This window comes from Choloepus didactylus, chromosome 1, assembly GCF_015220235.1.
Source record: "Choloepus didactylus isolate mChoDid1 chromosome 1, mChoDid1.pri, whole genome shotgun sequence".
Taxonomy (NCBI): Eukaryota; Metazoa; Chordata; class Mammalia; order Pilosa; family Megalonychidae; genus Choloepus; species Choloepus didactylus.
This window is the reverse complement of record NC_051307.1, coordinates 225182064-225209500: the sequence shown is the minus strand read 5'-3', so window position 1 is coordinate 225209500 and position 27437 is coordinate 225182064. Positions and strand designations below refer to the sequence as shown.

The 27437-nt window shown below is 38.9% G+C and overlaps 1 protein-coding gene across 8 annotated transcripts in view; it reads left to right on the top strand.

Annotated features, from left to right (window-relative positions):
• Positions 1-9085, top strand: part of FOXP1 (forkhead box P1) — a 389051-nt gene extending 379966 nt beyond the window's left edge. For 7 of the 8 annotated variants that reach the window (XM_037800248.1, XM_037800253.1, XM_037800258.1 and 4 more), the window contains one exon: positions 4346-4490. In XM_037800248.1, the coding sequence (XP_037656176.1) occupies positions 4346-4490 (145 nt within the window). Of the gene's footprint in view, positions 1-4345 lie in introns of all 8 variants that reach the window. The other variant, XM_037800241.1, reaches the window with a different exon arrangement.
• The last annotated feature ends 18352 nt before the right edge of the window (positions 9086-27437 follow it).

Below are 27437 nucleotides of genomic sequence, written 5' to 3'. Positions count from 1 at the left end.
TGGAAATAATCATTTTTAATTTATATGTATAAACTCTTAGCACTGTTAGCATTTACTTCACAACAGTTTAAGAATGTGTTTATCTTTCACACTGATGCTGCCATATTTCATCCATTCTATTTCAAGCAACCTGGTGTCTCTGACTTTATCACAGTCGTATTCATCTTTAAATCATTGTCAAGACAGGAATGTTTACTCAGATATTGAGGAAGTTCACAGCACGTGTAAGTTAGCACATAAGCTTCTTTGTAAGAAATGCTCATTAGAATGAAAATGTTTATTATATGGGAGAGATAATACTTCTCATAATGTATAAGAACTCCAAGGTTTAGTTGATGTATATCCCTGTTCTTTTACACAAAGATTCACGAAGCAACAGAAAAAAGAAAGAAAGATTTTTGGGTGAATTCCGCACAGGCAATGGTTTAGGGTGATACTAAATTTGCTGTACAAAATAACGTCACTATAAAAGTAAAAACTTTGAATTAAAACACCAGTATTACCAAAAGCCATGTTTTACACCGCAGTCATCATACTTTTTAATGAAACAAGGGTTTCAGATGCCACCTCCCCCGTTTTTTTTTACAGAAACCCTATATAAAGACATGAAAATGCATATGGTATATTGCTCAAATCTCAGATTTACAGTTTGCTAAATGTAATTACGTGTCAACAGCAGATTCCCATGCCTGCTATCAGTGTCATAAACAGTTACTCTTACTGACCCCATGTTTCCATTAAGTGAGTTCTGTAATGACATAGTTTTCATTCTTGTCCAATATGCATTACCCTGCTATGATGCAAATTGTTTTTTAACTGTTCCAGTTTATTGTAATAAATCAAGCCTTAAACTTTACAGCAAGGTTTAAAGGACCTTGTTAGTACGGCAGCCCAGCTAATACATGGTGTTGAAAGAGAACTCTTCATTCTTACCCGTTGGGTGACACTCTCATTTCATTTCTCTTTTGAAACACTAGAAAACTAGTAACATAATTACAGCTTTAGGGTATTATACTTTTGTCCTGATAGGAGCTAAAGGAGCTACAAAGCAAAATGCTCCATGCTGTGTATGCTCCACTCCCCTGCCCCATATACTGCCCACTCCACCCCCGCCCCAACACAATGCCTTTAAACACCAGTCAGCTTTATTTAAAAACTCTTGTGTTCCCAGAGTGGCTACACAAAGGAATTACTCAGCTGTAAGGAGAAGGGATATGTGTGCTTTTGCACAGTTTTTCATTGGGAGTCCTTTTGGAAGTATGAGTAGGAGAGCAGGGAGGTCTGTAAGGGGAAGAAGGTACAATTTGCAGCTTCAATTTCTAGAACATGCTGGCTGGCTGTGAAGTGCAGGATCTTAAATAGTTTGTATCCTATCTGCAATGTATCTTGCAAGGAAATCCCTTCCTTTCAGTCTCTGAAGCACTATATGTCTATACTGCTTTTTGCCACACCCCGGGGTGTGTCTCCCAGAGTTTCATTTCTCTGGGGTCTTAAAAAAAGCCTTATTATCTAACATGGGTGTGTTGTCACGTTGCATTTGTTACCGGCCCCCATACTGGGCACTCTGATCCCACTAGCAAACCGGTATTTTGGGGTGGTGTAAGTAATCTTAATGAATTTTGACTGTAAATTTTGAGGGGGAAAATCCCAAAGTATTCACTAATGTTGTAAACTGTGTTTACATGGTGATTTGGTTGTTTGCCTAGTAAAGCATTTCTCCAGGTCTAACATTATAAAGCAAGAACTTCATTAAGGCTATTCAGTTTCTAGGGTCCCACGCATTTGCCCCCCATATATCAGCTTAAAATTCAGGTTTGCAAACCTGAAAAGACTCATAAATCTGATAGTTTTAAAGAAATGAAAACTAGGAAACTGTTAGTTTCAAAAACCCCACTTGAACCTCAGTGTGTGACTAAGTAAAAGAAGGACAGATTCCTACCCAGTGAATATCAAGAGAAGCAGTAATCATGGAGATAAAGGAGGTATTTTAGGAAATAGTCTCACAAGAAAATACGAATTGTCAATAATCCAAGAAACACAGTTTAGTCACCTAATAACTGCTGAGCAACAACAGATTTTTTAAAGATAATACTTGATGCTGAAATTGATAGAGCTCCTTCGGAAATTAAATTGATATAGCTCCTTCGGAAATTAATATCACAGTAAACAGGAACCATAACGATGGTTTGTCCTTTGCCCCAACAATTCCATTTTTAGAAATGTATCCTATCCTAAAGAGGCAGCTTAACAAAAGCAGAAAGATTAGTGGATAAAAATGCTCTCTGCATTATATAAATAGCAAAACGAGAAAAAAATGAAGACAACCACAGAATGCTCAGTTTTAGGGGAATGATATGTGTCAACAGAATGGGATTACATAGCCATAAAAATTGTTAATTATAACCAGCAAAATTAAAAATATATATATATATATTCTAGACAAGTATAACCCCAAGTAGAAGCTAGGCCAAAAAAAAAGAAAAATCCAGACACAAACCTTAGTAAGGGTCTACTGTTGTGTTTTTTTGTTTGTTTTTTTGTTTTCCCCAATGCTTCCCAAAAGAATGCATGGGGTCCTACCATGGGTGGCTTCAAAGGCCTGTCACGTCGATATTCCCCCTGGACCCATGCTTCAGAGGCCCGTGCACTTGGTTTAATGCTCTGCTGTCGCCGTCTTGAAATTCTTAATAATTTTCAAACTAGGGACCCTGCCTTGTCATTTTGCAATAGACTCCATGGATTCTTTAGGTGGTCCTGAGACATCATAGAAATACAGATGGAGAACCACATGCAGAATGTACCATTGCACCAGTTTGCTATAGTCTATCTTGCATATAGTTTTAAAGACTATGGATACAGTTTTTTAACGCTGTTATCCTTACATCTATACTTCCCCTCCAGACTTTCTCTATGCTGTGCTAATTTTAGAGTCAGTTGGTTTTCTGAAGGTTCGCGTCTTCCAAAGCACTCTTCTGTTTGTTTTTAAATGGTGCAAGTGGCCTCTGGGATTTGCAAACATCATCAATTATTTAGGAAGCCAACCATCCCCAGCACCATATCTTTTTACTAATACTTAATAATGTCATTTTACAAAGCCCTCCCTTCCACAGCCTTTCCTTGAGACAGGGCTGTTTTTGTGTTTTTGTTTTTGTTTTCTTAAACTTGCATGGTTCTTTTACATATCAAAAGCCCTGCCACAAAAAGTAATTTGTATTTCCAGAGGATCGGTGGTAAATATGATTTACGAACAACATTTCTCAATTGTTATCTCAGCCCTTGTGTGTGATCCCCCGCGGTCCCCTTTGGGTGAACCATGTGCTGTGCCATAATGAGGAAGTCGGCAGATCTCATCACAGCTGCCTGTCCTGGTGGCCACTACCAGCCAGGCCTTGTGTTTTGTCTTGTTTACAGCTGACTGCGTTATTATTCTGATTGGGGCTCTGCTTTCTTATCATATTGTAGTGTTGAGCAAGCCTTTTCCTCTCCGTTTGTGTTTCCTGGCAGGGCTTTTCTTGCCTTATTGACAGTTTGTAAAAATATGCATTAATTTGAAGTTTGAAGCATGTATCATGGTGTCTCTTTGCTGTGTTTGCTTGAAGTTGATTAATGATAGACCCTCGTTTGGGGTCGTCCTCTGGAGAGTTCTTTCACAGGTTCTGCATGTTAACTAGCAAAGCAGAACACACAGTAAGCCATGATTAGCCCAGCTGCCTGCACTCAGTGGTCCCCACAACCCATCGTTGTATTACAGATTCTTGTTTCACATAATTGTTTGAAGATTTGTATTCATCTACCCAGGATGGCACCATGGGGTCTGTGGCATCTGGTACTCCAAAGTAGGCTCCTCAGACCAGCAGCACATTCTGGGCGCTTGTTAAGAGATGCAGAGTCTCAGGCCCTGCCCCAGACCTGCTGCCTGACACGATGCTTTTTAACGAGGTGTTGCACACTACCATGACAGTAGCTAGTTCCACCATGGAAGAAAAGCTGCCTTCTCTCCAGGATTTTCTTTCTCTGGGAATTAAGTCCTTCTGGAGCAGCACTGCTCAATAGAACTTTCCCCTGACAATGCAAATATTCCCTCTAGGCACCGTCCCACTAAAAATAGCCACTAACCACCTGCAGCCCTTGAGTGTTGGAAAGGTGACTAGTGTAACCGAGGAACTGAATTTTACATTGTACTAACCTTTATTCAACTTTCACTTGATAGACAGCCTCCCATAGCTAGTGGCTGCTGTGCTGGATGGTGCATTCCTAGAGTGTGGCTTTCGTCTTGCCCAAGAAGTGCCTCACAGTTGCTTTGTGTCATATAATTCCGTCACCGAAACTTTTCTTGTTTTTCCAGGCATCCTGTGCACGTCAAAGAAGAGCCACTTGATCCAGAGGAAGCTGAAGGGCCTCTCTCCTTAGTGACAACGGCCAACCACAGTCCAGATTTTGACCATGACAGAGATTACGAAGACGAGCCAGTAAATGAGGACATGGAGTGAAGGTGTGGGCCGGCCAGCCACCCCCGAGAGTTGAAGATCGGGAACAAAACAAAACACGTCAAAAGTTAGCAGTGAAACCGTTCTCCATTTGTTGTACAGTCTGGAGGATTTTCACTACATTTTGACAACTCTGAAATGTGTTAACTCTTAGTGCCATCAAGAATCCCATTTGGGAGTATTTTTGATTTTTCTACTTTTTGTTGAAAAAAGGAATTTGTACTCTGTGCATTGGATGGACTTGTTTGGTACTTGGGATTTTCCTCTCTTAACAGTCAACATCAGTGTTGTAAATTTGCTAAACTGATTCACTTTTAGCAGCAGACTTTGAACTGCAGTCCTGCCACTGTCGGACGCCGAGGACACCCGATTGAGCATGTGCACCTAAGCTGCAGACCAAGCCTTTGCCCAGAATTTAAGGATTCCAATGGACAACCTATTTGCACAGTACTGCATGTTGATTATCACTGCCTTTACTCCATTATGGTTTTTTTTGTTTTGTTTTGGGTTTTTTGTTTTGTTTTGTTTTTGCTTCCAGTTGAGATGGGGAAGGCCTTTGTGTGTGTACTGGGGGAGGGGTTAAAAATAATTATCCCGAACTTTTTAATGTATTGCTTTTTTTTTTTTTTTTTTTTTTTTTGCTTCTACTCTCCCTACGCTACCATTTTAAGTTCTGACCTCAGGCCTCCATTTGGGCCCATGGCCTCTTGGAGGCGTAAAGTTTTCTGTACCTTGTGATGAATGTTAATAGGTGTTTTTATTATACAAAGCTGAATGTCATTTCTCGTTTGTAGTTTTCTGTCACTCATTCCATTTCCCTTCAGATATCACCATGTTTTCTCTCAAGTCAGAGAACATTCCGTTTCGGTCTTTTTCAAAAAGGTCCCAAATGCTGCACTCTACACATGAAGGTCCTCACACAGACGTGAAGTCCTGCCAGAAAGAGAATGAATGACAGAAAAAAAAAAAAGAAATAGACACACTTTCGAAACAATGCAGATTCATTCCACAAAGCAGTATTGGGTGTGGGAAGAGGGTTGTAGATTTTTTTTTTTTTTTTTTGCAGCAACCATCATTCTTCTTAAAAGCCACAACATTTACCAGCACGAGGAAGCATAGGCAGCACAGGAGGAAAAAACCCTATAATAATTAGACTGAGCATACGGCAGTGGAAGGCTCCCCCTTATATAACCAAATTGCTGTGGGCCGCGGGCTCTCTGTCTGCTGCGACCAGCATTAGTTGCTTTGTTGCAAAATGACCAAAAAGCTGGCTTCCCGAGCAATGATGTTGAAAGTAGGGCTGGTGCTGAATTGAAACATCAGTTCAGACCTGCTTGGTGGCATTAATTGTCTGAATTCAAATTAGATATCAGATAGAACTTGGGACTGAGTTCAGCAAATGCTAAAGTGTTAATTTCAATTGTGCAAATTTTGTACTACAGATCAGGTTGTCATACAATATTATCAAACCAACCCAGTATAAAAAACAAACAGTAGAAGACATCGAGTAGACTGGGGCTCATCACAGCTCTGGTTTTTTTTTGTTTTTTTTTCCTTTTTGGGGGGGGGGGGCAGTGGCACAGCATATAGAACATGATGGTTCTAGATCTATCTGTATCACCTCAGTCTGCAGAACCCCTAAACACTTGCATTCTGCACCCATTTTCCAATTGCTCATTTATTTATCTAAGATTGTAGCTTTTGTTTGGTTTTAGTTTGAAAGCCTTTTGGAGCTTAATTTATATTCTTTGTACCTTTTTTCTAAAATTACCAAAGATATTATACAAAGGTAAATTATGTTCTCTGTTTTATGCTTTATCTGATGAAGCCAAATATCCTCTTATTGTTGATCAAAGGAGGTGAAAGAATTTAGAGGCAAATGATGAGAGATAGGCTATTGCTAACCTGAGAGACAGAACTGCTCCTTCATCATAGAGTAAATTTAGAAGACCAAGTAGATAATGGAACCAAAGTTGTTACTTTTTGTTATTAGTGGTTTTGTTTTGTTATCTCTACAGAGACCAAAACTCATTCTTGTAAAGAGAAACTGTGGAGCTACTGAAGATGAAATTCGGACACAGTGTTAAAAGGAGCTACACAGGGAAAGGGAGTCCCCATCTCAAAGGAAAAAATCAATGTATGCCACTGAAAATTAGTGTACCCAATAAAGGAGGCAGTTAAAATTCAGAGAGATCAGAAAAGCTTCCACAGTCGAATTGGACCATGTAATAGTATTTCTAGAATTAAAAAATTTAGAATGATTATAGGCCACTTTTGTTGAAGGACTCTGCTATGATCACTGCCTTAATCTTGGTTTATCTTGGCATATATCCTCCCATCTCCATCCCCCCCACCCCTTCCTTTTTCCCTGTCCTTTTTTTTCTGATTAGACTTTGGTCAGCATTTTCTCATTAAAAAAAAAAGAATAATAATAATTAAAAAAAAAAACACTCCTGTCCACTCATAAGCTTGGTACAAAAACTTCTTTGGCAGTTAACTTTTGAAACTTCACTCTGCTTTCTGTACAAAGGGCAGTCTGTGGTCACTCAAGACTTTTTTTTTTTTTTTTTTTTTTTTAAAGTTATCCAGGCAGCTTCATGATGTGCAGGCAGTAGCCAGACAGGGTCATGGGAAGGGGGCCCTGTGCTTCTAAACTGAGTGGTTGCTGGTTAGTTTGGTATTCAAAAGAGGATAAAAATCTGGTAGCTTAGTTCATTCTCAGCATGTGTAGCTAGACATGAGTAAAGATAACAGCATGAGAAACTGTTAGTACGCATACCTCAGTTCAAACCTTTAGGGAATGATGAAAATTTAAAAAAAAAATACATTTCACTCAGTTGCACTTAGTCGTATGTCTTGCATGCTTAGTCTAAAGACTGTAGCAAAAAGAAAAAAAGAAAAATTAGATTTTACATATCTTTGCAGGTATCACAGCCTTGCAGAAGAACCAACTGAAAAAAAAATTCTCAGGCTTTACAGCAAGCAAACTTCACTATGATTTTTACAGTTCTGATTCTGTATCCCTTGGGGATATTCCAGTCGCTTCTTTAGGATGGGGTTTATTATGTTGTACATATATCCCAATGTGTCTGTGTGAATCTTTGTCTTTTTTGGGGGAGGGCAGAGGGCAGTTCTTTTTTTAAATACTGTTCCTAAAAAGGAATAAATGCATACACCTGTTTGTCAAAACACCTTTGCTTTTTGTGCAACTGCTTTATATTTAACAATACTAAAAAAATAGCTTTGAAAAAAAAAAACTACTGTATGTAATGGAATTGCAGACTATGCTGCACATGTATTTTATTTAGTTATCCTTGCTTTAAGAATATTGGATGACATTTCCTGACATGTGGGAGGGAGAAACTCCCTTTTTTCTTTTTTGCAAATTGTAACATAGTTGACAGTTTTTTTTTTTCCTGTTCTCATTGATCAGAATATTTTGTACAGGTTTTTGTGTGTGTGCGTGCGTGTGTGTTAAGCTGTTTTTTTTGATACATTCCTACCCTGTTGTGTTTCTCCTACCACTGCCTTCCTGGCTATCTTAAACACGTTCATACGGTTGAAAAGAGAAAAAAAAAATGTTGTTTAAAAATGTTTTCTCCTGCTGCAGTAAATATTTTGCATGATGAAATTCCAGGGTCACACTTTCAAAGTTTATCAGTGAAGTAGTGGTTAATAATGGAGAGTGTCACAGCTATCGAACTTTTGTATTAAAAAGAAAACTACAAGGTGCCAAGATGTAAGGACAATTTGTTACTTTTCTTCCGCCCCCCCCCTCCCCCCAAAGAAGCATGTACGTTAGGGAGGGAGTCCCGCGTGTCAGGCACATGCCTGTCAGGAATGAAGCTCAGCCTGCTTGTCCCGGGTCTCTACACGTGAGACAAGTTAGGCTGCTGCGTTTGACCAGCTTTGTAACGAATCATCAAGGCTTATGTGCATGAAGAGTGACCACCAACCCTGCCAACCTTCGGACAGCTCCAACGTGAATCCCTGCAATGTCACCCTAGTAAAGAAAACCTTGGATTCTTAACCGCAAACATGATGTAAATCATTAGCTATTTTATCAGGAAAGAAAAAAATAAAAGACCTAAAAAATATTTCCTCCACTTTCCACACTCCAGCTGAACTACGGTTTCAAGAGGCACAAAGAAGAAAGTGCTGACAAGGATTTTGAATTTTTTTTGGTACCTTTCGGTTAATGGCATACCATCCTGATATCTTGGATGCTTTGAATGTCAGTGTCACTTTTTTTTTTTTATCCTGAGAATCAGATTTACAATTCCAAAGGCATTTCGTGGGCTCAGCGTAGTTCACGCAGTCTCTGCTACCCGTCCACCCGTAAGCCCTGATGAAAATGGTACAGTCTGGACTGTGAGCCTGGTGCTCCGTGTATTTGTGCTGCCAGTAACAAGGATTTCTTTTTGTTTCGTTTTGTTTTGTTTTGATAAGGCATAAAAAATTCATTCCTTGACATCAGCTGTAATTCCATCATTCCATGTCTGGATACAGACAATAAAAAAAAAATGTTGTGTAGTCAGTACTAATTACTGACATTATAGCATTCTCAAATGCAATAAAAATTCTGGTTGTTCACACTGGTAGTGTAAGTTGCCACAGCGTAAGTTTCTTTCCCCTTTTGACCTACCAATATTGTATGTTAGGCATATGCATTAGATTATTACCAGCTGCTGCCAGTGCGGAATTAAAATCAATCTTAACTAAAAGCTTTCATCATCACAGAGGGCTGAAGCTCTTATGCTCAGAATTTCAAAGTGAAAGTGTCCACTCACAGAACCAGGAAAAAAAAAAAAAGATGCAGTTTCTCTTGAGGCAGCACACCCTTATTTTTCTTCATCACATTTTATAAAGAAAAACAAAATGTTTAATAACTAGCATTAAGAGCAAACTAAAATTTCAGAGGAAAGCAATTTCATGAATAATTCATTAAAATTTCACATCTGCAAGATTAGTCATCCAGATAAAATGCTAATGTCAAAAACACGCACCGTCTATAATATTCTCATCAAGAAATCTTTCTGCATATAATGATAAATGCTTAGATTAGAACAAATGATTTTATAAAAATATTCTATCAAAATTATACTAGATAACTACATTCAGTGAAGAAAAAAGTAGGAGTCTAGAAACTAAGTAATCCATAAAAAAAAAACCCTTTTGATTTGGAGATTTTCTAATTGCATGCCTGTAGAAGAATTCACTCTCTCTCTAGGATTCTATTACGTATATTCTAAGGATTAATGAATTGGGGCATCATCTTTCAGTAAAAATTAAATTGCCAGTATATTGAAAGCAGCACTTTAAGTGGCCAAACCATGGTAACATAAAACTCTTAACGTATGTGATTCAGAGCACATAAACCAAGAGAAGACTTTAAAATTAACCTGGCAAGCTTTATTCGGCAAAACACCCGCTGAAGTTTTGTAATCATTCTTTCTCAGCATTGTTTTTCAAAGTCCGAATTAGGAAAGTTTTGTTGCTTTTAAATACAGGTTTTGCTATTAGGTTGTGAATTAGCGTCCTCTTCATTAACAATTACGCCACACTCTAGAAACTCTCTGGTCTGATAATTAAGTAAAACATTTGAACTCTTAATTCCCATCCAGCTACTAAGCATATAATATTACGGTTAATTGAAATTTCTTTAACTGTCAGGTTTAAACATAAATACTGCTTAGAGCACATGCAGTTGGTAAAATTAAATATGCACACATATTTCTTTTAATAAACTGAAGGACTCAAACCAAATATGACAATGCATGACTGAAGATTCTGCCAGTAGGTACACAGTATATTTTAAATGTCATTTAAGGAACTGTTCTAAAGCAGAAACACTCCTTTACGACTTTACTTCAAGCTGTCCCTCAGATAAAGGAGGCAGCAAATCCAAAATATTGGCTCTTTTAAATAGGGGGCCTTTATTTAAAGAACATAGACTCTTAGACTAATTTCACACCAATACAAACTTACTAGCTTCATTACAGTAGTAACTCACCCCTCACGCCTCCCCCCACCCCGCCAGAAAAAAAGTATAATTCATCTTGCTTGTCTTACTGAGGTTTTATCTTCCTTGGTGATATTACATATTTATGTACAGGGTAGTAGTCATGATTTATCTTTCATCTTCATTGTAGTTGAGTTAAAAGTATTCTTCACTCAAAGTGAAGTCGGGTCTCAAACATCGAATTAAGGAATCAACTGAATGATGAAGGTTTAAGACAGAATTCACATAGGAGGGAAATTAAATTACATACACAAACACAGATTTAACTGTGGAACAATATTTGGATTAGAAAACTATCACTTTAGATATAGTCTACTTTTATTTACTTAAACTATTTTATTTTTTAAAGAAACAAAGCCCTATGTTTTCTTATTCCCACTTTGGCTGTAAAATGACATTCAATGCTTAATTCCAAAATATATAATTTTAAATGGATTTATCAAAGGCCTTTTTTTTTAATATACATGCCAAGAATACAGGGAGAGAAAAAAGAAAAGCTTCAAGTTATAATGTTAATTTGAAGGTAACCGGCCTTTCAAGAATTAATTTCAGTCAAAGCAATAATCATTATTTAGCAGCATGTGACATTTTTATCACTCATCATATTAGCAGATTTCCATTGAAAATGCTAAAATGGTTTGTCATAAGGCAGATAACTGCTCTAGCTGTAAAAATGACCAACACAAGTGCTGGTACTCAAACATTAAATTATACTGTAATTAATAAAGACAGTTAAACTGTCTACTAGCAACAGCAATTTAGGTAACCACATTTGATCGGCTATAAATTGTAACTACATTAAAATTCCAGAAATATTAGCAATATGGATTACTTGATGGAAGTCGGTGCTGATGACCAGCTCTCCTTTTTTTTTTTTACAGCGGAAGCACAGGTCATGTTGGCCACAAAACCGTGGGCGAAGATCAGGCCTGAGCACTTTTAATCTTGTGAAACAAGCAATTACAAATAGTTGCATCGATTTGTTAAAAAGCTTTAGGTGACATAAATCGTTTCCTGTTTAGCTTATTGCTCTGATACATAAATGTCACCAAGTCCAGTATTAATTAGGGCCATAGAACAGCACAGGGTGGCCTGCATGGCTTGCAATCAAGAATTCGTCAGTCCTTTTGTGAATGTTCTCAGGAGCCGCTCTCGCTGGCTCATTTCTCATTAGTGACAGGGAAGGTAAACTATTTTGTTACATAGACCCTTTATTTTAATACCAGTTTAATTTTGGGATCTAAATGAAACTGGGTTTTCGGATTTGCTTTCTTGCCATCTGACATAAAATACCACATTTAAAAAAATATCTTCTAAATAGAACAATATTTACAAGGCATTTCAGCCCCTGAAAAGCTAACACTTTTCTCCCATCTCAAAATATGGTACTAAACGTGTTTCCTTGAGTTTGTATTTCTACACTTAGAAATACAATTTTAAATGGCTTGTCTATGTTATTTACTTAACATAAATCAAGTGTATAGTATGTACTTTCTTTAGGTTGGCATGCTACTTAGAAAAATACGTTAGATTCTGGGGGAGAAAAGTCTGGAGAAAATTTATTAAATAGAAGTTTATACTGTAATAGAATATTAATATAAGCCAATGCTCATTTGCCATTAAGCTGTTCCTTTTTTAACATACACATGCTTTTTATTATTTTGCACTCAAGCAAAAATTCCACATTCAAAGACTTTCCATCTAGTTGGGAATGTCTCTGGCAAGAAACACATTAAGAAATCCTGACCTCCAGAAAGACATCATCCATGCTGAGTGTCCGCCCACCAGGCAACAAACGCAAACCCATTCCTAAAACGGAAGGTAAATGCTACTCAACAGAACAGTGTAGAATTGGTAGAAACAATTATTCTTTAAATCCTTCCTCACTGCTACTCCACCACGTGCAGATGAAAATGTTTGATTTGCAACATAAAAGATTCATTAATTACCACTTGAATATTTAAAGCTATTTTGCAGTCTAACAGAGACAGATAAAGCAGTGAATTAAAACCTCTAATAAAATTGTAAAAATATTTCAGTAAGTTTACCCGTGTTATGATTTAGAGAGGGATTCAAGCATTATTACAGAACAGAGTCTTAGCAATTTTCAAGTGTGTATTTGAAGGAAGGAGCTAGGCCTTCTGGGAGTAGTGTGTTTCTCACTTTCAAATGTTTACCAATAATTTATTTCTGAATCAAGCTTATTACTTTAGGACTCGATGGATGGAAAAAAGTCTGCCAAGCAGGTCCAAGCTTTGTGTCTGACCCAGAAACTAAAATATGTTAAAAAGTATTCAGCTGGGCTGAAGCGTTCAGAAGCTGTCACATAAAAGTGATTAGTTTCCTGCCCACAAAATGCATCAAATCTAAAAAAAAAAAAAGAAAGAAAAAAAATCCCCAAGAACACGACATAGCAGCCCCTCTCCCCACTCCATCCTACATCTGACTGATTTACCTACCTACAATCTATTGCAGCAGTTCTAAGTATAGGTCCTAGGATCCTAAAGATTGACGGCACAGAGCGAGCGCTTTAAAATCAAATGCTACACAACCCAAATACCAGGTTACCACTCCAGACAATAGCTAATTGGGTGACTTTGGCAAGTTACTTCATCCCTTTGGTCCTCAGCTTCCTCTTCTATTGAGGACATTTAACTGATGAAAAGGATTCCTTCCAATTCAAAAGCTCTAAAATTTTAACAACTTACACTCCTTGGGAACTTTTCTTGATGAAATCCATGGTCTCAGCACGAAAGCGTTGGTGAAGCACGCCACCGTCCACCAACACTATAATATCGTCTTAGGGAGCACGTATGCCTTCAGAAGCAAATTTCACTAGCATCCATGCTTTTACCTATCCATCCGTCCATCCACAAATAAGCATTAAATGCATTAAATGCCCTATTCAAACTCACCTGCAGGTTCAGCTGGGAATCTGATAGACTAACAGCCCCATTGTACCTAATAGTGCACAAGGAAGAGTGCTCTTAAATCCCACACTGTATCGCAATGCAGTGAGTGCTAATGAGAGAACAGGAATAGTAGCAAGACCACCTAACTCCATGAGGGACAATCAGGGAGACATCCTGGAATGAAGTATTTAATTGAAACCTGAAGGAGGTCTGAGAGCATGTCAGTTAGAAAGAGGAAGAGAGAAGATGCTCTAAGCACTATGCAGAAGGATTAGCACTGGGGCGGTGAGAGTGTGGGACTTCAGGCAGGGGTCGGCGAGGAATTGTATAGAAGGACACTGAATCATGTCATCATCGCAGTAACTATGCATCAAGCATCTGGCAAAATAACAATACTAGTAATTGTTAACAATCCTAGTGCTTTACAGGCCCTACTTTCGTTATTCCTCAAGAAGTGGTACTAAATCTGATTTACCTTCAGAGTAGGAAAGCAAGGCATGATTATGTCAAGCTATTTACCCTGATTCTCTCCACTCCCTCTCCTTTAGCTGCACTGGCCTTGCTCTTCCTGGGCTGATGGGTGTGGAGGATAAAACCTACCACACATGCTCTGCCTTATGGCCCGAGAAGTTGCTCTTCCTTTTCTGGGAATGCACTTTTCCCAGTTCTCCATGTGGCTCACACGGTCACTCCCTTCAGGTCCCCACTCAAATGTAACAGGAGAGAAGCCTTTCCTGACTGTGCAGGATAAACAGCAAACTAGCTGCCCACTCCAGCCTCCCGGTTCCATATCCCCAACCCGAATCCGCTGGCATTATTTCTATCTGTTGTGCTTATCACCATTGCCATTATACATTAATTTATGTCTTTGCTTATTCCCACCTTGCCTGTTTGGCTCGCCCCAGCATAAGGACCGGGAGTCGATGCTCACATTTGTTGAATGAATAAACAAACATTACACCACAAGAAGAGGAGGCAGGATTTGTCCCCTGCAGTCAGGTTCAAGAGCCTGCCCACATGAACCATTCCACTCTCTTTCATGGCCAGGTGAGCCCAATGTCGTTTCGAAAATTCTCACCCCAAATCTGCAAGGTAGGAATGATCGCCACCATTTCACAGGTGAGGAAGCTATGGCTTTCTCGGTGACATGCACAAGGCTACATGGAGAAGAAACTGGGGAACTGGTGTTTGTCTCAGGTGCTGATTGCACAGCCTTGTTTATCAGCACCTCATCAGGCCACTTTCTATCAAAGAGCCTCTTAAAGTGAAGAGTTTCATATAAAGGTACCATATACATACAGATAATAATACAGCTTTAAAATGGAATCACTGGCATTCATTATTAAAGTGTTGCAAAGTTATCACATAATGTGAGAGAAAAAAACATACAAACATGAGCCCCATAGCCAGTAGTATCCACTATTAAACACAACGGCAGGAGAATGCCGTGCAGGCATGGGAGAAGACTGAACGAATCGCAGGCTCTCACCATCGACCAGCATGCTGGCTTTACAAGTTGCCTCACCTCAAAGAGGAATATTTTTGCAAGTCTACACCTTTCTTGAGCAACTCTACACCTTTCTTGAGTCTTTCAATAGATACTTTAAAAGGCTTTCTGAGAGATAGATAAAAACTCCTATGTCTTAGTTTGCTAGTGCTGCTATAACAAAATACCATGAACTTAAAACAGCAGAAACAGTTCTCAGAGAGCTGGAGGATAGAAGTCTCAAATGAAGGTGTTGGCAGGGCTGGACTTCCTCTGAAACCTATAGATGAGCTGTCCTTGCCTCTCCTAGCTCCTGATGGTCTGTTGGTGAGCCAAGGCATTCTCCCCTCATCTGTCTGTGTCCAACTCTCCCCTTCTTTTAAGGACACTAGTCATACTGGATCGGGGCCATCCTACTCCAGTTACTCCTTATCTTAACTAATAACATCTTCAAAGACCCTATTTCCAAATAATGTCACAACCACAGGACTGGGGGTTAGGACTTGAATATGTATTTTTAGGAGACAATTTAACCACAACATCCCACAACCAGAATCTCCTGCTTCACTGGGATCCAGTGTCCCTAGAGAAGATTCAGTGACCTCCTGGGAGCTCCTTGAGGACCGGGCTCACTCTGTCTTGCTCGCCATAGAACCGGCACGGAAGGACAGGGAGGGAGCTCTGAAAGGCTAGGCCTGGAACTGGGGTCAGACAAACAGGATTTCAGACTCCATGGGCCCTTTCATGACTGCAGAATTTTAGGCAAGTTACTTAAAGCTCTCCAGGCCTAGTTCTTTCATCCGTAAAACGGGTAAAAATCCACGTTACAAGACAGCCATAAGGATTAAATGAGGCGGAGTGTGTGAAAGAGTAAGAGTAAGTATGAATAGGTTTTCAATAAATGTGAGAAAGTGTTAAGGAAAAGCAGACCCAGGGGCTGTCCTCGTGGTTTTTACAGTTTAGGTGGGAAACAGGCATTAGCCAAATAGCCTCACGTGGAAATGTAAAATCCCAAGTGTTAAGAGAACGCGTAATACATACAGAGACGTGCTCATACGGGGAACCAGGAAACATGTCTGTAAACACAAGATAACTGTTTTGAGATCTGAAAGGCAAGTAAGAATCAGTCAGGTGGACTTTCAATGACTTAGTTTACCAGCTCCCTTCACCTAGTAACAGCACCCTGATTTTTCTTTTGGGAGGTTATCCCTCTCCCATCAATGTTGCTTGGGTAGAATCGGCACTTCAGTCAGGGTGCTCAGAGCTCATCTCAAGACTTTTATTAAAAATCTTGAGAGAAATGCTCTTCTGGCAAGGATGGCTCAGAAGACAGGAAAAGAGGCCACAGCTGTTTGAGTCTATTTTACAATAATATGGGAAGAACCCGTCTAAATGAAAGGAAAAAGAGGAAAACAAAGTCAAAAGAGAAAGCAAACAAAGGTGGAAGCCCAAAACAAAACTGAGAAGGGAGGCCTGGACCAGGAGGGGAAAGTGAAACAAAAGCTGGGAACATGAGATAGAGCTACATACACACCAAATACTGACCACATCATTTGAGCCCCTGGATCCAGCCATGCCTGAAACTTGAGATATACTCCTGGACTTTCAGTTATGTGAGCCAATAAATTGTCTTCAATATGCCCATTTGATGTGAGTTTCTGTTTCTCGTAATCAAAATAGTCCTAAACCATTTACTGTGGGGTGGGGTATTTCACAGACGGAACAACATGCATCAAGGCCCAATAGCAGGAGGGAACATTCCAGGTTCAAGGATCTGAACAAGGCCTGTGTGTCTAGAGCTCCAAACATGAGGGAGAGCAGAGGGCGAGATGATGCTTGAGACAGAAGCATGAGCGGGACCACTTATCACGGCTTCACGAGAAAGAATCACATGATGCACCAAATACATGCTCAAATTATCCTTTCCTTTTGCTAATAAAATTAGAATCTCCAAACACACTGATAACAGGACTAAGAATGGCGCCTCTTTGGGGCTACACAGAGGTTAAAACGAGTGTCTTGTGCTCTAGCAAAAAGTCTAATTTCATCCAAGATGCTAAGAAAGGATCGTCAACCAAGTCATTGGGAAATGAATTCGATGAATTCCGTATCATGTCGGTCATTTCTTGATCAGAAGAATTTGGCTTCTGGTTTCACTGGATGCAAGGCTCAACTGCAAAATCACGGCTAAACAGAAAGAATGCTACACTTGAGTTCAATTCCTCAACAGTGGTGACTTCTCAAAAAAATGTTTTCACGGTCTCAAATTAAACATGCTGATGAAGAATATGATATAAAAAATGCTAAAGAAAGAGCAAGACAATGAGGCACATAGAGAATGTCCTCATTATATGTTCTCTTTTCCACTAACTAAAAATTATCTCTTTCTCTCTCCCTCCCCCCACACCACCCCTCAGTGCTGCCTCTCTCTGTATAGGAGCCTCATGCTCCATTACTATAGATCAGTTTCTGCAGCTGAAACTCAGCTGGTGCACCCCAGTATGAGAGTCTCATTGTTTATGCCCTGATTCTGATACCGACTGACTGAAGCCTGTGCCATACCAGCTGTCAAAGGCAGTGCCTCTTCCTGTGAACACGGAGTCAACCTTTCCTGCCAACGCCATCGGAAAAGTCTCGGGAAGGACTCTGGTTGCCCACACCTCTCTTTGACAAACACCACAACCAGCAGGTGGTGGAACATCTTCTAACTGGCCATGCATCTGGGAAATGTTTTTGCCACAGTCACCAGAATCACATGGAATGGGGTACTACAGTTGTCCCTGAAAAGAAACCAGTGGTACTGATGAGGCCAAATCGACAGTCCTGCACTGCACCTATGAGGGCTGAGCTCCGTACTGAGCTCACAGCACTGAAAGACACCGCTCCCGGCCCTCAGGTTGACAATAATCCAGTCACAGCCTAGAGACAGAACATTCATTCATTTAACAAATATTTCTACTGAGTGCCTCTGCTGGTTCAGGTAACTTGTTAGGCTCTGGGGGTTCAATAGTGAACAAAGCAGAAAAAAGTAGCCTAGTTAGATGGTGTGATGGTTAAGTTCATGTGTCAACTTGGCCAGCTGATGGTGTCCAGGTGTCTGGTCAAGCAAGAACTGGGCTAACCCTTACTGCAAGGACATTTGTGGCTGTTTGATAAACCAGAATGCTGGTTTATTAAATCATCAGTCAACTGGCTGCAGTTGTGACTGATTACATCAATGAAGGGCATGTCTGCCACAAGGACAGAATGCAATCAGCTGGATTCAATCCAATCAGTTGAAGACTTTTAAGCAAGACAGATAGAGGACCTTCACTTCTTCAGCTGACCAGCGAAGCGTTTCCTGAGGAGTTCATCGAAGTTGCCGGTTCATTTCCTGAGGGGTTCATTGAACATGTTCATTGGAGTTGCCAGTTCACTGCCTGCCCTACAGTTCGCTGTGGACTCATGCAAACCCACAGTTGTGTGAGACACTTTTATAAACCTCATATTTATAGATATCTCTTATTGATTCTGTCTCCCTAGAGAAACCTAACTAATACAGGTGGTGATAGCGTAGGCAGAACAAAGCAGGAAGGGGGACAGAAAATGCTGGGGAGAGGGCTGCTGGGGTGGTTGGTGGTTGCTACAGTGAAGACCTCAATGACAAGGTGACATTTGACCAAAAAGCTGAAGGAAGAAAGCCAGAAGGATATCTGGAGAACATTACAGGCAGAGAGTTAAGAAAACGCCCTGGCTCTGATGCTGGAACAAAGAGAGTAATAAGGAAGAGGGCCATAGCAGATGAGGACAGAGAGGTGCTGCAGGGGGCAGGTAATGTTATACATCCACTGCCCCACCGTGAGGACATGGATTTTTCCTCTTGGTGACATGGAAGCCAATGGAGTGATGTGAGCACAAGAATGACATCCACTCACTTGGGTCTTAAAAGAATGACCTTGGCTGCTGTGCTGGAAATGTGAGGAGGCAAGTGTGGAAGGAGGGATACCAGTTATGAGATAAATGGCGACTGGGACCAAGGGAGTAAAATACAGATGATGAGAAATGGCTGTATTTTAAAAATAGAGCTAATAGGATACGCTGCTGAATTTGATATCAGGTAGGAAAGATGGAAAGAGTCAATGATGACCCCAACTTTTGGGGGCATGATCAACTAAAAGGATACAGTTGCCATTTACCAAACAGGAAAACATTGCAAGAAGAAAAAGTTTAAGGAAATATTACTTTTTAAACCCAAGAGATTTACTGACTATCCAACTTGAGATGCTGAGTGGCAGCTTATTTTTTTTTTTATATGTATTCACATACCATGCAGTCATACAAAGCGCACATTCAATTGTTCACAGTACTATTATATTGTTGTGCGTTCATCACCAAAATTAATTTTTGAACATTTTCATTACCACCACACAAAAATAAGAAGAACAAAAATTAAAGTAAAAAAGAACAATTAAAGTAAAAAAGAACACTGGGTGCTTTTTTTTTTTTTTTTTTTTTTTTTGCCCGTTTTCTACTCATCCATCCATACACTGGACAAAGGGGAACGTGGTCCTTATGGCTTTCCCAATCACATTGTCACCCCTCATAAGCTACATTTTTATACAATTGTCTTCAAGATTCAAGGTTCTGGGTTGTAGTTTGATAGTTTCAGGTATTTACTGCTAGCTATTCCAATTCATTAGAACCTAAAAAGGGTTGCCTATATTGTATGTAGAGGGCCCACCAGAGTGACCTCTCGGCTCCTTTTGGAATCTCTCTGCCACTGAAGCTTATTTCATTTCCTTTCACATCCCACTTTTGGTCAAGAAGATGTTCTCCATCCCATGATGCCAGCTCTAGATTCCTCCCCAGGAGTCATAGTGCATGTAGTGGCAGCTTATTAAGAGAGTCTAGAGTTCAGGAAAGAAGTTGAGTCTGCAGATATGTAGGATGTGTGTTAGGGGCAGGAGAGAGTAAATTATAATTTGGTTTTGGTAATACAGAGAAAGTAGAAAATCCTTGTCCCATGGATGTCGAATCTAATTTGGAGAAAATTAAAAGTTGTTTTTTTTTTTTTTTTTTTTAATAAAGAGTTTGTATAGAAATCATAAAATCAAGAATTTGGAGATCCAGCTGAATCATTTTTTTGGCCCAACACCAGGTGACTTACTTAATGAACTTAAAACTGATGTCCTTGGGAAAAATGTTGCATGCTACATAAAAGGAAAGGAGGTTGTTAGAACTACTTGGTGCTAAGTTCATAAAACATGAAATTTAAATTTGTGAAATAAGAACTAGAAAATTGTTTGTGTATATATAGAGTGCATGTTGTTTACACACACACACATACACACACACACACAACTCAATGTGAATGATCATTTTCTGGGTTGGACATTTTGAAATAGTTACTTATTTAAAAATAAACATTTTCAAAAAGCTCTGCTCACCCTAAGTTCATTCTCTCTCAGAAGCCCTTCCTTAATTACAAAACCTGCATAACACATTTCCTCTGGTGTGCAAAAAGGTGTGTAATTAAACCATCAGCATAATACCTATCTCCATGTAAAACCCACACTTACGAACTTTAACTGCTGAATAAAAACTCCTATTACATGACCATTAAGTATTATGAATAAAGCAAGTCATGGTAGGACTTGATTAATTTTTATGCACTATGGATTGTGTTGAGAAGAAATTTGATTTGGGTGGGTCTCCTCCTGGGCAACCCCGCAGCCTTTGATGGCTTTACCTCAGGAAACAAGTGCATTGGGTTGGTATGTTGGCAATGGTCTAAGACTTCTGACCTCATTAGGGACCTCGGCTACTCTCTGAGTGTCTCTGTTCAAGGAAAAGTCTCAGATGCCACTAAGAAATAACAATTAACACAATCACTATTTGAGAAGAAGGCAATAGGGTAAGTGGAAGGAAGATAAAGCATTTGCTACTCCTGAGGACAGTTTCCACAGACGACATCTTTTTTAGATTAATACACATCGAGAATATAGTCAAAGGTATGGTGTCCTTATGTACTTTGGTACCGTGACCCCATGAGTAGAACTGAAGCTTCTGAAAAATAGTGGAATAAAGAAGAGCCTTCCTAAATATACCATGCAACCACTTTGAGTTTAAAGAGCTACCCAGAAACAGTTTATGATTGCTGTTTTTGTTCTTGAAGGTTTCAGTCTACATGTGATAGTCGGAGAAAACAGACACCTCTATTTATCTAGTAAGACTCTCCAGATCCATTTGTAGCTGTATAATATTTGAAGCCTTAAAAAACCAAGGTATTTCTTTCCACATTTTTCTTGTTGCCTCTGAGGCCCTCTGCCTCAAGTCATTGCTTCAAGCCCCTTAAGTCAACAGAATACCAAAACTGCTTTATAAACACACAGTAGACACAATTGTGTGAAAGCAGGAATCCTATGGAATAGAAGAGTCAGGCCTTGAGATTGGAATATTTTATTTGCAATTCTAAAAATAATCAATTTGCACCTCAGAAGTCAAGACTTGGAGACTGTGGGCTTAGACCATCCTAGGGAAAAGGAAGGGTTGTGACTCACACCTCAAAACTCCCAACGGAATTTATTTTACGAAATTCTGAGTAGGGACACAGGATGGAAGAGTTGTATCCTCAACTGAAAAGAATTCAGTTTGACCAGCAAATAGAAAGGCAAGTTTGGAAGAGATGACTATAATTTAGGTGAGAAGTGCCCCACACAATGCCCCTGGAGGGTGGATGACAAAGACCCCAAATAAATTTAGAACGATTCCAAAACCTAAAGACCTAAGCTAGGTTTCCCAGATCATAACCCAGAGACAAAGAACCCTAAAAGGCCTCTGACCAGGACATAACAATGACCAAGAGAGGTCTCTGGGCAGGTGACCTGAGAAAAGCCTCTGAGGGTCCTGTGCACCATGAGTGAAAGGAGAAACATGCAGTGTTCCCGTGACCTCCCTCCAGGGCTCAGAAATGGATGTGAGCCCAGGGCTGGCCAGAAACTGAGGGGAAACAGGGCAGTAGTACTGGAACCCAGGAAGGTGGGAATGGAACAACTTAGGGGTAGGCAGAGCAGCTTCCCTTGAACCTTCCCTTCTCATCCCCTCTTCCTTCACAGGTCTACAAAATTCCAAGGGAGACTGCTCTGGGGAAAGATCAGTGTCTAAAGTGGAAGTACAGCAAATTCCTTGGTGGAGAGGTGGAAAATATATGGCCAAGCCTGAAATGTACAGCTAAAAGGTCAAACTCTAACCTTCCCTTAAGGCCTGGACTTTAGTTTCTCTCTAGAGTCCCCTTTATTGGCCAAGTTAGCTAATAGCCACAGGGATGCATACAGTTTACAGGAAAAAAATAAGACATTCCAGAACCACAATTACTGTAAAGCATAGATAGCTATCATTTAAATATGAGGTCAACATAAAGATTTTCACCATAGACCTTTAAAAAACCAGTCTAATAGGAAGTAATCCAGCATAAAGGAAATAAAAAGTACTAGAAAATGTTACATTTGATAAATAAGGGCAAGTAAACAACACAGTAAACTTTACTTCTGTCTACAAACTCAAGGACAAAAACCATATATTTTCTCAATGACACCAACATGCAGGTGCTGAGATGTGAGATGTGAGAGTATAATAAGAGGAAAGGAGTACAAGCTAAGATGTTTACCTTATTTAGAAAGAATATGAAGATTTTCGTAACCTTAGGCAATTTATAGGGAAGCATAATAATGAACATGACTCTTAATAAAGTAAAGACAACCATCAGGATAATAAACACAATATGTAGGACTTTCAAACCATTGTGAGAAAAAGATGAGGAAAACAGGATATATAAAAAGAGGAACATGATAGCAAAAATAATCCTAATAAAATGGTATTACAATAAATATAAAAATGTTAAATTCAAAAATCAAAAGACAGAGACCCTGATGTTAGATAAAAACACAAGCTCTAGTACTTCTTTCTTTTTTTTTATTGAAAAAAAACACTTAAATAAAAGGAAACAGAGATTAAAAATAAAGCCATGAATAAGAAAGACAAAGAAAATATTAACCAAGAGAAAAACATGGTAGCTATTTCAGTCGGGGAAAAAAAGGTCTTTTGAGGGGAGAAACCTCACAAGGAATGAAGAGGTAAGTTATAAACCTGACAAAAGAATAACTTATAAAAAGATATAATGATAATTTGGCCTCAGAGTCACACCCAGAGAACCTCTTTTGTTGCTCAGATATGATTTCTTTCAGCCAGCTTTACAAATAAACTCACTGCCCTCCACCCTATGTGGGACATGACTCCCAGGGGTATAAGTCTCCCTGGCAATGAGAGACAGGACTCCCAGGGATGAATCTGGCCCTAGCATCATGGAATTGAGAATGCCTTCTTGACCCAAGAAGGGGAAAAGAAATGAAACAAAATACAGTTTCAGTGGCTGAGAGATCTCAAATAGAGTTGAGAGATCAATCTAGAGGTTATTCTTATGCATTATATATAAATACTCCCTTTTAGTTTCTAGTGTATTATAGTAGCTAGAAGGAAATACCTGAATCTGTTGAATGATAATCCAGTAGACTTCATTCTTGATGATAATTGTATAACTATATAGTTTTTGTCATGTGACCATGCAATAGTGAAAACCTGGTAACTGACACTCCCTTTAACCAGAGTATGGGCAGATGAGTAGTAAAATAATGACCAGAAACCCCAACCAACCAACCAAAGAATGTAAGCTCTGTGGGCACAGAGACCAAGTCTGTATAGTTAGCCATTTTTGCCTCCAGTGGAAGAAGCTGGCTACAGGCATTCCATAAATATTAATAAATGACTGTAAAAATTGCATTTGTGCTAGTATTTTTAAAATTCATAATACTATTGTTCTAGTTTGCTAATGCTGCCGCAATGCAAAGCACCAGAGATGGATTGACTTTTAGAAAAGGGGGTTTATTTGGTTACACAGTTACAGTCTTAAGGCCATAAAGTGTCCAAGGTAACACATCAGCAATTGGGTACCTTCACTGGAGGATGGCCAATGGTGTCCGGAAAACCTCTGTTAGCTGGGAAGGCATGTAGCTGGAGTCTGCTTTCAAGTTCTGGTTTCAAAATGGCTTTCTCCCCAGATGTTCCTCTCTAGGCTGCAGTTCCTCAAAAATGTCACTCTTACTTGCACTTGGGGTAGTTGTCCTCTCTCAGCTTCTCTGGAGCAAGAGTCTGCTTTCAATGGCCATCTTCAAACTGTCTCTCATCTACAGCTCCGGTGCTTTCTTCAAAGTGTCCCTCTTGGCTGTAGCTCTCTTCAAAGTATCACTCACAGATGCACTGGACTGAGTTCCCTCTGCCAGTCAGCTCATTTATATGGCTCCACTGATCAAGGTCCACCCTGAATGGGTGGGGCCACACCTCCATGGAAATTATCTCATCAGCGTTATCACCTACAGTTGGGTGGGGCACATTTCCATGGAAACATCCAAAGGATTCCAATCCAATCAGCACTAAAACGTCTGCCCCACAAGACTGCATCAAAGAATATGGCTTTTTCTGGGGGACATAATAACTTCAAACTGGCACAACTATCTACACATAATACTGCCTCACTATTATTTCTGAAAATGTAATTAACAGTACTCTAATAGTAGAGTAAAATCTTCATTATCTGGTACCAAAACTCAGAATCTAATGTACCACCATTAAGTTAGAAATAAACCAGTAAAATTCAAAATCCAAATTATACTTGTGACAGCTTGGAGTTATTATGTATCCCAGAAAACACATATTCTTAATCTTAATCCATGCCTGTCAGTGTGGGCCCACTGTAAATAGGACCTTTTGATTAGGTTATTTCAGTAAAAGTGTGGCCCAAATGAATCAGAATGAAGATCAAAGAGAAAGAAACCACAAGGAACAAACAGAAACTGGAAGTCAATGGAACCAGGAAGAGAAAGAGAAGATGCTTCCATGTGCAATGCCATGTGACAGAAAAGCCAAGGAACCACAGAGACTGCCAGCCAGCCAGAAGACACCAATCTCAGGAGGAAGAGGCCATCCAGTCTCTGAAACCATCAACCAATAAATTCCTGTTATTAAGCCAAAAAATAAATAAATAAATATAATTATAATGAACACCTAGTGTACACCTAATAATGTACCCTCTAAACGTACTATACAACCACTAAAGTCACAGGGAGAAATAAATAAATAAAACATTTTAGATGAAAGATTTAACATACTCCTCTCAGAATGTGTTGGCTCAATCAGAAAAAAAAAAAATCAAGACAAATATCTAACACTTGAATAAACTGATTAATAGGCTTAAGTTAAAAGAGATAAATGAATACAAAGATAACTGTAAGTCAAACACAAATACATTATTTTAGTTATACCTGGAACATACCCAAAATTAAGCATTGTGAATTAAGTATTAATTGACAAAGCAAGCTTTAAATATGCAAAAGAACCAATAGTATCATACTAATTATGTTCTCTTATATAATAGCTTAAACCTACCACGAGTCTAGAGACAAAATATCCCTTGACTTAAGTGAAAATCCTAATAAAAAATTTTAAACACTTACAAGTGAATTACAGGAAAAGTGCTCAAGTAATACTTAGAGGAACATGTTTAGCTTTAAAGCATTTAATGGTAAGTAAAGGAGCATAAAAAGAAGATAAAAAAGTTGGAGACTTCTGCTTCCAGCCAAGATGAAATAACAGAGAACTGATTTTCCCTCCCATCTGAAAAACAAAAATAAAAACCAACAAACCAAACAAAACCCACACAGGCAAGAAAAACGAACAAACTGGAAAAGTGTTTCCAAGACACTGGATATCAGGTAGCAAAGAATCACTTTCCTTAAGACATGGGAAACAAATGAAATGAGTCCCATGATTGCCCCAACTTACTGCATTTAGGAGGGTTTGCAGGCAACAGTGATGTGAGAGGAAACCCAGGCACATTACTCTATTACTCTTTTTTGAGGCTAGGGTGCTCAAAAAAGAGTAATAGAAAAAAAAAAAGAGTAGCACAGCAAAAGAATGTTGAAGACCCACAGATTATTCAATTATTTAGCAGAGTACTGACCCGTGTATGCATAAAAGGGAACCACCCAAGAACAGGATTAGAGGGAACGGAATCCAGGACTCACACAGGGCTGGGAAGAGTGCCTGCTGCCACCTGCCAGACCAGAAAACCTCAAGACACACAGGACATCAGCCCTAGAGTAAATGTTGATCAGTTATCACCTAACAAAACTTAAAAGGGTTACTCTAAGGAATCGAACTATTTCCAAGTAACTTAACTGTATTCCAAAAAAGCTCAACAATATTTGTAGGAAATCAAAATATCTAGCACCCAATTAGGCAAAACTCATGTGTGGCATACAATAAAAAATGACCAGGCATGGAAAGTAGTAGAAAAATACAACCCATATGTGGAAAAAAAATAATTAAATTGAAACTCTCTGAACTAACATAGTTTTTTGATTAGTAGAAAAGGATAAAACAGTTATTGTAACTGTATTTTATATGTTTAAATAGTTAGGATGGGACAATGAAGATACATAAAAGACTCAAATTCAATTTTTAGAAATGAAACTTGTAATATCTGAGATGAAAAATACACTGGATGGGATTAATGGCAGATTAGATGTTATAAAAGAAAAGGTTAGTGAACTTGAAGACATCACAATAAAAGCTATCCAAAATGAAAATAGAGAAGAGAGAATAAAAAGAAATAAAGGCAGCGATATCAAAAAACAAAAGAAAGAAAAGGAAGGAAGGAAGGAAGGAAGGAAGGAAGGAGGAAAGAAGGACAGGAAGGAGGGAGGGATGAAGGGAGGATGGGAGGGGAGAAAGGAAAACTAGGAAAGAAAGACTTCCATGAACTGAGGAACAACTTCAACAATATAATATACCTGGAACTGGAATCCCTAAAGTGAGCAGAAGCATAGAAAATATTTGAAGATGTTTAGGAAATAGATGGATATATAGATAGAGCAATAGATAAACAGATATAGATAGATGACAAAATGTTATAACAAATGAGACAAAATTTTATTAGCTGTAAACCTGGGTATCATGGCAGGGGTATGTTGGAGTTCTATATATTACTTCTGTATCCTTTTTTCAACTTTTCTGTAAGTTAAAAATTATTTCAAAATAAAATGTTTAAAGGCAAAAAAAATTCAAAGAAATAAAGCTTGAAAATTTTTCAAGTTTTTGGAAACCTATACACTCACAGTTCAAGAAGGTCAATAAAACCTGTACTACTATAACCATTAAGAAAAGTATAAAGCATGATGTTCAAATTCTCAAAAGCAGAGATAAAAAAAGACAAGTTTTTGCATGCAAGAATAAAGATAAGGACGACAGCAGATTTATCATCAGAAACAACACAAACTGAGAAGATAATAAGCAACATCTTTAAAATATTGAAACAAACTGTCAACCTAGACTTCTAAATCCAGTCTTTTAAAAGTGAATGCACAGTAAAGGCTTTACCAGACTAAAAAAAAGCTGAAACAATTCATCACCAACAGACCTGCACTACAAAAAATACTAAA